Raw genomic sequence first — 12,180 nt, forward strand, 5'->3', positions numbered from 1 at the left:
AAATTTTGCATTTATGAAGAATGGCAGTTTTTTGGATTAAATATAATAACAAATCTATCTAAAGAATTTTGTTTTCATAGATAACAATCTAATTTTTTTTAAAATCTTCTTTTGTTAAATATTGCAAATGATACTGATGAAACATTTTGAATTCTTCATAAATTCTTTTGTTTCAAAACAAAGCTTGAAAATTTAGTATGTATCAACGTAACTTAAAAATTAAAATTTTGAGTAATTTTTAATGCAGTATTTAAAACTTACAATTATAATAATTATTTACATTTTAAAAATGCCACTTGATACAGACTTCAAGTGCAATAAATCTTAAGAATTAATTACATCTACTGAATTACACCACATCAGCCAGCCTGCTGCAAGATTCGGGATCCACCAGGTTTTCAATAATTCTTGCCTGAAGCCCTATTACCAACTCATCGAAATTTATTCCGCTGGGAAACAATTCCGATTGGAAACTAGCTTTCATTGGATTGTCAATTTCGTAAAACCCACATTGCCGTAACATGAGCATATCGGAATCCGGAATCGAAATCACCATTCCGCATGATTCCGGTGAAATTGGCGGGACTAACTTTGACCAATTAGAAAATTACTATAATTCTAATTTATTAATCTGGCAACCATATGTTTGTTTTCTCTTCTTCTATGCGAGCTAAAATCGCATTAACTTAGAACTGAAAGCTTAAAAATTCATACGCTTTACTTTAAAGAATGGCTTCCCATACAAAAATCAATATTCGCCAGCAATATCCACCACTGAATGCAATTACAATAAAATCCCAGAAGGAAAATCAAGGTTGTCTATAATTATTTTCATTGCAAGCAATTTTGGGGTTAATTAAAACCAAAGGAAGGATTTTTGCTTATTCAACCATAATTACTAGTTAGAAACGTCGAGTTCTATTATAATGCAACTGTAAATTTGTTAAATTTTCCTATGAGAATTAAAAATAAAAATCTTTTTCATCAAAATAGTTATTTGTAGCATTTATAATAAAGAAATCTGCCAAATCATTTCTTAACGTCCGCAAAAGACTATCTACCCTTCTAATGAATTGCCATCAATCAAATGCTCTTCATTTTGTTTTGTTTTATCAAGGAAGAAAGACAAAATAACAAATAATTTATTTAAATATTTAAACATTGTTGCCTTTATGTGTTTTTTCTTAAATTTTTATTTTATTATTTTTTTTTTAAAGAAATCAATCATATTTACACGTAAAGGGAAACCATGAAAATATCTTTCAGATTGCTTGACGCTTAGAGTTCCAGCTTAATGTTCAGGAATCGTAATCATGGGTGCAAGTTGGAAAAAAGGCCAAGACTGAAAATTTTTTGACTGAAATACCTAACATACACAATACTCCCTCGACCTATGCAAACTATCTAAGAAAGCTTTACCATAATACATCATGTTTAAATACTGTACAAAAAATATTTATTCATCTGTCTTTTGATAAAATAACAACAGGACATAAGAAAGTAGACCAATAACGTAGACCTAAAAAATATTTTTAAGGACAGAAAAAAAAAATTCCGATTTCCGTCTTCGAGTCAGTCTTGTTTCCGTCTTACTTCCGTCCGCGGACATTTTCGAAAGACGGAAATCCATCCTGGGGACGGAAGACTTGCACCCATGATCGTTATGTATTTTTTCTATGTAATGAATCATTTTTTAGCATCTTTGACAAACAGCCAATTATATTTGTGAATATAACGAGATGCTTGTTATATTTTTTTTATTTATATTTATAACTCATCCCAAAAATCAAAGTAACTCACAATTTAAGTATCGGCGAAAAACAATGTTTATCAAAGTTTCAAAAATAATTTATTTTAACCATGATTAAGTGATCAATTAAAATGATCAAATTTTGCGTTACACGCAAAGAAAAACTTCGAAAAAGTTTTTCAGATTGCTTGGCGGTAATTGGATTTCAACTAAATGTTCATCATTATCTCAATGAAATTATTTTTTCGTAAGCAATCAGTTTTTATTATTAATCAGGCCTAGCCGTTGTGGCTCAGAAGATCTGGAGTCTCCTTGAGGTCAGACTAACCGTGGGAGGTTTTCGTGGTTTTCCACTCCATGTTACGGAAATGAGGGTTAGTTCCATCAAAAAGTCCTCCAGGGAGGCAAATTTCACTCAATACTTGATACAGGACTCTCCTTGTTTTCTGGGTTGGATTTAAAATTACAAGACTACGGAGTTGAACATCAGTAGTCGTAAACACAAAACTAATTCGGCTGTTCGACGACGGTTATAAAATTATGAAATAGATAAGTTATCTTTCTGAATATAACGAAAAGCTCTTCTTTTTAACTCAATCCGTAAAACAAAATAAGCCGCAAAACAAGTACCGAAATACAATTATATTTATGAAAGCTATAAAAATATCCTATTTTAAATAAAATTAAATTATCAAGTTTTGTGTTACACGCTAAGAAAAACTACAAAAATGCTTTTCAGATTGGCTTTAATCGGTAGTAATGTCAGAAAACAGCGCCATTTTGATCACTAAAATAAACAAACTCCTATCGGAATTTAGATTTCGCTTGCTCTAAGCCAGTCGGAATCGGATTCGTAATTATTTCGCATCGGAATTTAGTTCCGAGCGGAATCAAGAGCTCGTAATATGGCCTAACTGACATTCACGGATTTATGACGTCCCGAGAGCTTCATTTCGATCAGAATCAGATTCCGTGAAGCTGGTAATAGGGCCCCTGGTCCCTTCATATCATAAAAGACGCGGTTAGAAAAATTTATTTAATTTAAAGTAATAAATGTGTTAAAACTGAAAAATTTATGTGAGTTCTATTTACAATATCGTATTATAAATAGTTTAATTTCATTAAAATATTGATTAAAAATACTATTTTTTATATTTTGATAAAAAAAAACTGATTAGATTATGAATAATTTTACATAAAGTTAAATTTAAATGAAGCAAACATTTGCAGTCCTTAAATAAAATATTATACAATTACACAAAGAATTTAGCAATTCAATGAATAAAAGAAAAAACTCCTTAAAGGAAATTAAAATAATTTGTAAAAAAAGTTACAAATTAATCACAATTACTATGGCTGCTTATAATGTGAGTTCTATTAAAATAAAAAATAATTCAAGTTCTATTTATAATATCATATTAATATAAATAAAGAGCTTAATTCCATTAGAATATTGATTAAAAACATTTTTTTATTTTGATAAAAAAAATCAAATTGGTTAGGAATAATTTTATAAAAATTTAAAATAAAGCAAACATTTGCAGTCCTAAAATAAAATATTTTACAATTACATAAAGAATAAAGCTATTCAATGAATAAAAGAGAAAACAACTCCTTAAAGGAAATTAAAATAATTTATAAAAAAAATTATAAATTAATCAGAATTACTATGGCTGCTTCAGAGGTAACTATTTTATTGGCATATACCTAAATCCATAATGAATGACCTATTATTTGAAAGGAAAGAAATACACGTTAATTTTATCTTGCTACTTTATATATTTCTATTCTTGACTACATAAACAAATTTTTCAGTTTTAAATTCTTTTAAAAATTATTACCCTTGTTCACTTTCTATATCAGTCAAACCTGACTAATTTTTATTACAACCATTACCAGCATCAATAGTGTTATTCATCATAAGTTCTTCTAAGTAAATTATCGATTTTTTTTCACTTGAGAAACCACACTGTTCCACACTTTTTCCTAGTCAGGTTTTGCCCATTGTGGGATTGAAGAATATGGTGCAGATCAACATATGCCGAATTTAGTAAACTTGCTTTTTTCCATTCAATCCACAGATGCGTCATCTCACTTTTGAATAGTTTGCTCCCATGAACATTGGTAAGTTGTAATTCAGTCAAATCACCAGTAATAAAAGCAAGTTCTGCTTTTTAATAATGTTTAAAACTCAATTTAACTGTTGTTTTTAAGTGATGTTTGGCACTATCCAGCACAAGAAGGGTTTGAAAAGAAAAGTGGATGTCCATCCTAAATTTTCTGTTGATAAATATTATTGGATCACTGTTCATAGAGCTTTTAAAAGCTACAATTACCACTACCTTTTTGGAAATTCACCATTAGAAATGCTCTTTAATTTTTAAAAATAATTATAGTTTTGAGTTTCACACCATTTGCCATAGTACTCAAAACCACACAGTAGGGTTAATTTTCTTTTCTGTTGTTTTACAAGGTACAACTTTAAAACCTTTAAAGTCAAAGATTTTTGTGTGGATAAGTCGAACTATAAAGGCGATTCTCATCCATATTTCCTATGCAACTGATATCCATCATATTTTTTGGTTTATTGATCAAAATAATCAAAAAATCATTGACAAAATCTTGTCACAGATCTAGAAACAATATTACTTCAATTTAAAAACTTCTCCAAATAACCATTTGATGCTTTAAAATCAATTTTTTCAATACCATTACTATACAAACATTTCAAAATTAGATCTGCACATATTTTTATTCTTAAACTGTTAAGAAGATTCCCTGTATTTCTCTCTTCTTGAATCTAATCTACCAAAATGTTTTCCATTTCAGGAAACTTAACACGTTTTTCGGTTTTCACATTTTCAGAAGGAAAATTTTGTTTTTTCCTCACCTCAATTGATTTTTCTGGAAAATATTCAATCATTTTTCTTCTTCTTTTTGCTTGATTCAGTTTATTACACAAAACCTCAGTGTAGAAAAGTATTTGTTGTTGTAGTTATATCGCCATTCAACTCACTGAGTTTATTTAAAGTTTCCAATGTGTAGCTTTGAGATTCTTTTGGTGTAATAGCTTCCATTTTCAATGTGTTCATCTATCACACGTTTTAAGAAAGCATCTATAAAGGGTCAGCAGAAAAATGAAAACAAGGCAGTATTTGCCCCCCTTTCTCAAAGTGAACATGTGACTATGAGAAAGAAAAGAAAAAATATATGGTCTCTTCTCCATTTTTTCACTACTGTGGTTAACATTGAGATTGGTAGTGAACAGTGAAATTTACTTTTTTCTATGCAAAATGAACCTAGAATTATCCGACATGCCAGAAAATTCGAATTTTTCTGCATGCTGGTCAACTCATTTAGTTCTGACATGCCGGATGATGCGGGGTAATATGGCATACTTCAGATTAAATCAAGATATTTCACTAATATTGCGTTGCCAGATTGGTCTACAAGTAGCAAATTAGCCTACTTTTTATAAGTCGCTGCTACTGAAAATTGAATTTGGGCTACCCGCTACTTTTTGGGCTACTCATTATTTTTTGAAAGATACAAATCTTAAAAATGCGCCTTTTTTCTCTTCTTTTAGAAATATATATATATACATATATTTTAATTTTTTTCCTTCTCATTGTAACATGATTCTGAAAGTTAACAATTTCTTTATCTTTTTTTCTTGTTGTTGAAAATGCATCCATTTTATTTTGGACTCTTGATTTGTTTTGCTGCGAGGAGTCTAGAATCTTTCCATATCTATGTTTCAAATCGAAGACTCGTGAAATCACATAGATATATATGGAAAAATACACGGCGAGTATGATGGGAAAAAATCTTTAACTCCGACCATTATTAATCGTTTATCTTCTGGGAAAATCAAGACCTTTAATCGGAGTTAAAACGAAATATTGAATTTGACGAAATTTTTAATGCAATGCATTGAAATTAAACTTTTTTTTTTAAATTTAGTAGAAAGATATATAATAACTTATTTTTTTGGGCTTTAAAATGTTCTAATCCATTACTTTTGGAGCTTCCATTCGCTACTTTTTAATTTTAAATTATGGTAACACTGCACTAATATCGCCCTACTTGACCTGAGATGCCTTTGTTTTAAAGAGGCTACAATAATTAAGCATTCTTAAACAAAACTGGTTTTAAAAAAAAACAATGATATCAGAATTTGAGACAGACATTTTAGGTATTTATTTAGTTCATAATTGATTAGATAGTTATTCAAATCTCTATTTTCTCAAGCTAATTATTCATGAATTTAAAAATATATATACCTCTGCACTGCCTCGATCTCCTACTTTTTTATGCGGAATCTTAGGACTTGATAATTCGCTTAGTTGATCTCTTAGGAACTCCAACTGGACATTGCACTTATGATTTTGTTCTTTCAAGTGCTGATTTTGCTCCTCAAGCTAAAGTAGAAAAACAAAAATATGATATTTTCCATATCTTCAGCACATTTTGAAAGAAATAAAAAAAAAAGTCACATTAAATTTAATTTAGATAGAATGTGACTTTTTAAAATCTGAATTATTCTGAAGACAATTGTTTAATAATCAGGTGCATAAAGCATGTAAACAAAACATTAATGTTAAAAAAAAGCCGAAAATTTCAAAGAGAACACAAATTTATTTAAAAATTAATGATAGCAGACAATTTTTAAACATATTAAATTAAATTTAAGAAACATCCTCAGTTAAATAAAGTGAATTTTTTATAATTCAGGGATGAGAGTAGTTGGAAAGTAAAAAAGAGGAAATTCAAGAATGAATATTTATATATATATATATATATATATACATATATATATATATATATATACATATATATANAATATGAATCCCGAAATGAGGCTTCTACATCACATGAATATGAAACTCTATATCGGATTTAAAAAATGCGAAAATACAAATCATGATGCTTAATTTTTAGATCACGTAAATACGAATCACGATACATAATTCTTAAATAGCGCGAATACGAATCCCACTGTCTAATTTTTAAAGCATGCATAAATAAGAAAATTGATGCTTGATATTACAACCGCAAAAATGACTCACGACATTGGATTTTAAGATTTTTGTAGATATTCGCATAAGAGTAAAAGGAAGTGAAGGTCTGTTTTGTATGGTGGCAACGATTAAAAGGTTACTATTTTGTTTCTCGTGGCGACATTATTTGCTGTTTTAGTCGCCAGTCAGTGCTTTTGCCCTGCATTGCGCTTTGGCTCCATTGTTGTGTAGCAGTTTAATTGTAGCACGTGTGAGATTCGATAGTGATACACATTGATTTTATTAATTTTAGTAATTAAGACTTGGAGAATCTATTAAATCTCTTATGGTAAGTTTATTTATAAGTTTTGAATTTGAAAAATATTTAATTTTTGTTGTATTTGCTTATTAGATCACGTGTTAAATCTTATATTTATAAATATTAAAATCGCTCGATTATTAATGTAGTTAAGTGTTTTTTTTCTATGCGTGTGTAAATGTTGAGTAAATAACGTATAGCTAATATAAAAAAACCACGATTATATTTAATTTCACAAGCATTAGGTTCCTGTTATCAAATCTGTTATGGTATGTATGTTGTAGGGTTTTATTTTTCAAAAGTTTAATTTTTTGTTTGGGTTTTAAATATTCTATTACATACTATTCATTTATTTATTTCACGTGTTACCTTATTTAGTGTTAAATATTGTGATCGCTAGATTGTTAATATACTTATGTATTTTTCTTCTTCTATAAAACGTGTAAGTGTTCAGTAATTAATGTATGACTACAATTTTGCAACATGTTATGATACATAAATCTACTGTGTTGTTTTTTCGGATATCATAATTTATAACAGAATGTTATAGCTAAATGTGTTCAGATGGGGGGCATGCATTTGCTTACTAAAAACATGTGATCTGTTTAACTATTAAAACATGTGGTGTAATTTATAACTCAGTATTGTATAATACATGTAATATTGTATACATAATTTAATCATTTAGAAGTGTAATTTAAGCTCTTAATTTTGTTTCATTCATTTAATGTTTTGAAGTTAGCTACAATTAAATTCAGTGTAGTAAAATAAGATATTTAAAAACATATATGTAATTTGAATGTATGAAGAAGAAATACTTGTAAATGAGAAGAATTTAATTATTAACATACTCTGTGATCTTGTATTTGTTTCATAAGTATGTTATGAGTATTTCTTCTAATATCTAATTTTTTTTGTCCTAAATTTTCATTTAGATGAAGGCTTTAGTTATGATTCGGGGAATCAATGTTGAAATATTTGAAACCCCATCTTCCTGATGTAAATACTGGGTCAAACGTGCAGCTTGAAAGCTTTCCTGGATTTAAAATTAAAGGTTTAATGGAGTATATCAAGGAGTTTAGTGGTTTTTATGTGATTGTACTACATATTGGTAAGTACCTTGTCTAATTTCACATAAATTTGCTATGATTCCTCTAGACTTAAAAAATTAGGGGTCCTTAAGACTTCAGAATTCTGAGTTGTGTCTTAATAAAAGTTAGTTCCTATTTAGAATTTAATAATTCTATTTATCGATAGACTAGAACTGCAGTTCTCAATTACCTTTTAGTAGAACTCAGTAATTGTGTTAATAAAAATTGGTTTTCTATGAATAAAAAATATATAATTTTTTAGTTACATCCTAAGTAGATTATAAGAAGGTTCCTGAAAATTTCTGTATTTTTTGTTCGACTTTTCAAATTGAAATAGAATAGCTGAATTTGTTAAGAAAGAATGTGATTCCCTAACAATCTTTCCAATTTTTATGTACTTTTTTTAGCTTCCATTTCAATGAAAACCATATTTCTCCCTATTTATTTGATTCTCAGCTTTTGTATATACACCAAAAACTCCAGGAATGTGCATTCAACTGCCAAACACGAATTCTGATTTGTAGTTGTTAATGAATCAAAAAATTCTTTCCTCTTATTTTATATTTTCAAAATAAAATATGCTTTACTTTGTTAATTCACTCACTATTGTCTTTAGATATTATTTTTATAATGCTGGGGCTCTTTCCTACTATATTTATAAAGATTTAAAACCGCTATGGTAGAAGCAGTTTTTCCTAATCGGTTTAAGTATTTTGTAAATAAATAATGTTGGTAACTTTAATTTCAGGTTCTAATGATTGCTCTGTGGATTGTTGAATATAACAGAATATGAAAAATTGCTTCAAGAAATTTTGTTGAACAATCCTGGCTGTGAAATTTTTACAAATGTAGAAATATGGCAGTAAACTTAAATAACTTTGAATAATAAGTTTTAAATGGTATAGTATAGAAAAATGTTCATTAATGTTTTTGCCTATTAATTGTTGTTTTAGGAGATTTATAAATGGTGTTCTACTGTATAGTGTCATGACCATTTTAACCAACAATAAGTTGTAGTACCTGAAGATTTTATAAGATCCATAACATTCTTTATTTAACCTTTTTTGATAAATTTGAACAAGTGTGCCATTCTTGTTTAAGAATTTTATAAAATAAAGTAATATAAGGCATAAGATATTTATAAAATGTAAACCTTTCTTCCCTTCAACTTTTAGGATAGCATCTAAAAAAATTTAAAGATTTAAGTGAGAAAAAGTATTAAATGGTCATGGCGCAAAAGGAATATATGCCTCTTGGGGAACCCGCCTTGCTATATGTTGTTAGGTTGTTCCATATTGAGTTAAATTATGGTGTACTTATTACTTGTTCCTGGTTTTCTATTTACAATGTTAAATTATAAAAATTTTGAACCATAGTCAATGTGGTTTTATAATCAGTTTTTAAATATGTTTTTGGAACAACCTAATAAAAGGGGTCAACGCATCTGTGCAACCATACCTCTTGAACAGGGCTGTATTTACAGTGTTAAAAGTTTTTCATTTTAGAAAATTTCAAAAGTAAACTGAAAATAAATATTTTGAAAGTTTCACTTCAAAAAAGCATAGAGAGTGCACAGCCCTGCTCTTAGGTGATGTGGAAAATGGTTGTAATCATGCATGTTTTAAAAGTTGAATTTCAGGTTTGTTCTTTTCATTATTCTGAGGAGAGCCTCAGAAGCCAAATTTACAAGCATTTACTTAGCCTAGTGATGAAAAGTTGGAGCAGCCTGTCATTATTAAGCATCTTGTCTGTTCTAAGTGATGAAAGTTGGTTCAATCAGCTGTATATTCAAATCTATTTCATTTTTGAAAGAAGAGCATGTTATAAACTTCAGTGTTACCTTTTAAAGGGCAACATTGTTTCTAAAATGTGTTTGTATGTCATATTTAAGCTGTGTATAATAAAACTATCGTGTTTTGTTTTTGTTCAACAGTTAGTGAGTTTATATACATGTTTTTTAATAAATTTTCAATCCTCACTCTGCAGAATTAATATACCTTTTAATAATGTATCATGTAAGCAATCCACTATTTTTTGTGTGTATTATTATTATTATTTTCAAAAGAGAGAATGTTTAGTTAAGATTCTATCTCATCGAAACTTTATTCATCATTTTACAGAATTCTAACTGAAAAGAAAGTTTTGTTTTATTCAAATGACAATCGAATCTCCAGTATACAAAACTGTTCAATTTTGCAAACTGTTTAAATTTTAAATAAGCATGAATAAAAAGAAAAATTTATATAATAATCTCTTAAATAATTGAAGCTCTAATTCAGGGTTCCCACAGTCCTTAAAAACTGCTTAATTTTTATTTTGGTACAAGGTTTTGGTAACAATTCCTCAATTTTCAGTATCATTATAATTGATAGAAACAATTTTTTAATCTTACAAAAATATTAGATACAATAAATCGTTCTTTTATCTCCTCAAATGAGACCATGCATCAAGAGTAGAAAATTTTTAGAGACAAGAAGAGATGTCCTTCCATTAGTATATTGGTTCTTTTTTTATAAATTTCTTTCTTTTGCTTAAAATGGTACCCCATATGTTAAATGGTTGCATTAAAATTAGTTAACCCTTTGCCTAGGGTGCACCATTGTACCAGCTGTAAGCAAGAGATAAATGTTTTTTGCCAGATTGCTTAGTAATATGTATTATGTGAAATTAATTCCTAATAGCAGTTTAGGCTGAAAATAGTTTTATATAAAGCTAATTATAAAAATAAATGTAACATATTTGCCACTTAGTAATAATTTCAAAATATTTAAATCGCGTGCTATTTTTAATGGATAGATATAACATAACAATAGTAGATATTAATATTACGAAAGGGTGACAAGAAAATGATGAAAAAATTAATTTATATTTTAATTAAGGAATCTTACCAATTTTCTAAACCATGAAAAATCGTTTTAGACCATTTTATTTATATATAACATTGAGAACTAATGTGTGAAATATCTTAGTTCGAAAATTATAAATCCTCTCAAGCATAATTGTACTTTTATCCTATAAGAAGTTTCATAAAATATTTGTTGCAATGAATTTAAAAATATTAAATTAGGGCTAGTGGAAAAAAAAGGAGAGCAAATTAAGGAATTTGGATATTAGTAGGGCCTTGTATTTACTTGGAGTAAAACTTAATTTAACATGACATAATTAGGAAAATTCTCCGCATTTATCTTTTTTAATTCTTTTATTATATACCCTTATGAAATATTTTATAAATAGAAAAAAATTATTGGGTAATTGAATATGTTATGCATGTCTAGCAGCGAAATTTAAAACTTGTTCTAATAATTTTTTCAATGTTTTCTCCAAATTTCTTTATATACTCTTTTTTTGAAGATTTGAAAAAAATTACATAATAATTTACATAGGGATGCACAACCTTTTTGAGTGAAGGGCCACATTCACAGAAGATTGACCATTGAAGGGCCGCATGCCCAAGTATTTAGAACATGTTAACAATGTAATATGTTTGCATGAAATTAAATACCTTAAACTGATTAAAATTAAAAACTGATTACTTAGGGGAAAAAATTTAGTTAAATTGAAAGATAATGGGAAAATTCATGTTTTTTTTATCACATTACATAATACTGAAGTTCATTTAACGATAAATTTTAACATTAAAAATTTTCAATGTTCATATAATTAAATATTCTAGTTAATAAATTAAATGCAAGTTAAATACTTTAATTTAAAAAAAGTTTGCAGGACTAAAAATGATTAAAATTAAAACAAAACCTTTGCAGGGCGAAATAAGATTCAACATTTAGTAAGGAATAAACTCCAACTTTAAAGCATTTTTTTTAAATAAATTATAAGAGGACGGACTGAGAGAGAAGAGAAAATAAGAAACCATTCATTTTGAAAGCACTATTTTCCTTAATTATCAAAAACTATAAGATACTTGTTAACAACTCTTTATGAGCAATAATTTTTTAACATGACACTACTTACAATTAATATATTAACAACTAATTAAAATTTACATTACGCTACTCATCTTGA

General features: G+C 27.9%; 1 protein-coding gene and 1 long non-coding RNA gene across 6 annotated transcripts in view; one reads left to right on the plus strand and one right to left on the minus strand.

Annotated features, from left to right (window-relative positions):
- Positions 1-12,180, minus strand: part of LOC107446025 (uncharacterized protein CG43867) — a 200,583-nt gene that overhangs the window by 45,171 nt on the left and 143,232 nt on the right. For all 5 annotated transcript variants that reach the window (XM_071188138.1, XM_071188136.1, XM_071188135.1 and 2 more), the window contains one exon: positions 6,034-6,171. In XM_071188138.1, the coding sequence (XP_071044239.1) occupies positions 6,034-6,171 (138 nt within the window). The remainder of the gene's footprint in view (positions 1-6,033; positions 6,172-12,180) is intronic.
- On the plus strand, positions 6,975-10,090 carry LOC107446028 (uncharacterized). Its single transcript, XR_001584343.3, has 3 exons — positions 6,975-7,099; positions 8,005-8,180; positions 8,909-10,090. It is a non-coding gene; the product is annotated as an uncharacterized lncRNA (long non-coding RNA).

This window comes from Parasteatoda tepidariorum, chromosome X2, assembly GCF_043381705.1.
Source record: "Parasteatoda tepidariorum isolate YZ-2023 chromosome X2, CAS_Ptep_4.0, whole genome shotgun sequence".
Classification (NCBI taxonomy): domain Eukaryota; kingdom Metazoa; phylum Arthropoda; class Arachnida; order Araneae; family Theridiidae; genus Parasteatoda; species Parasteatoda tepidariorum.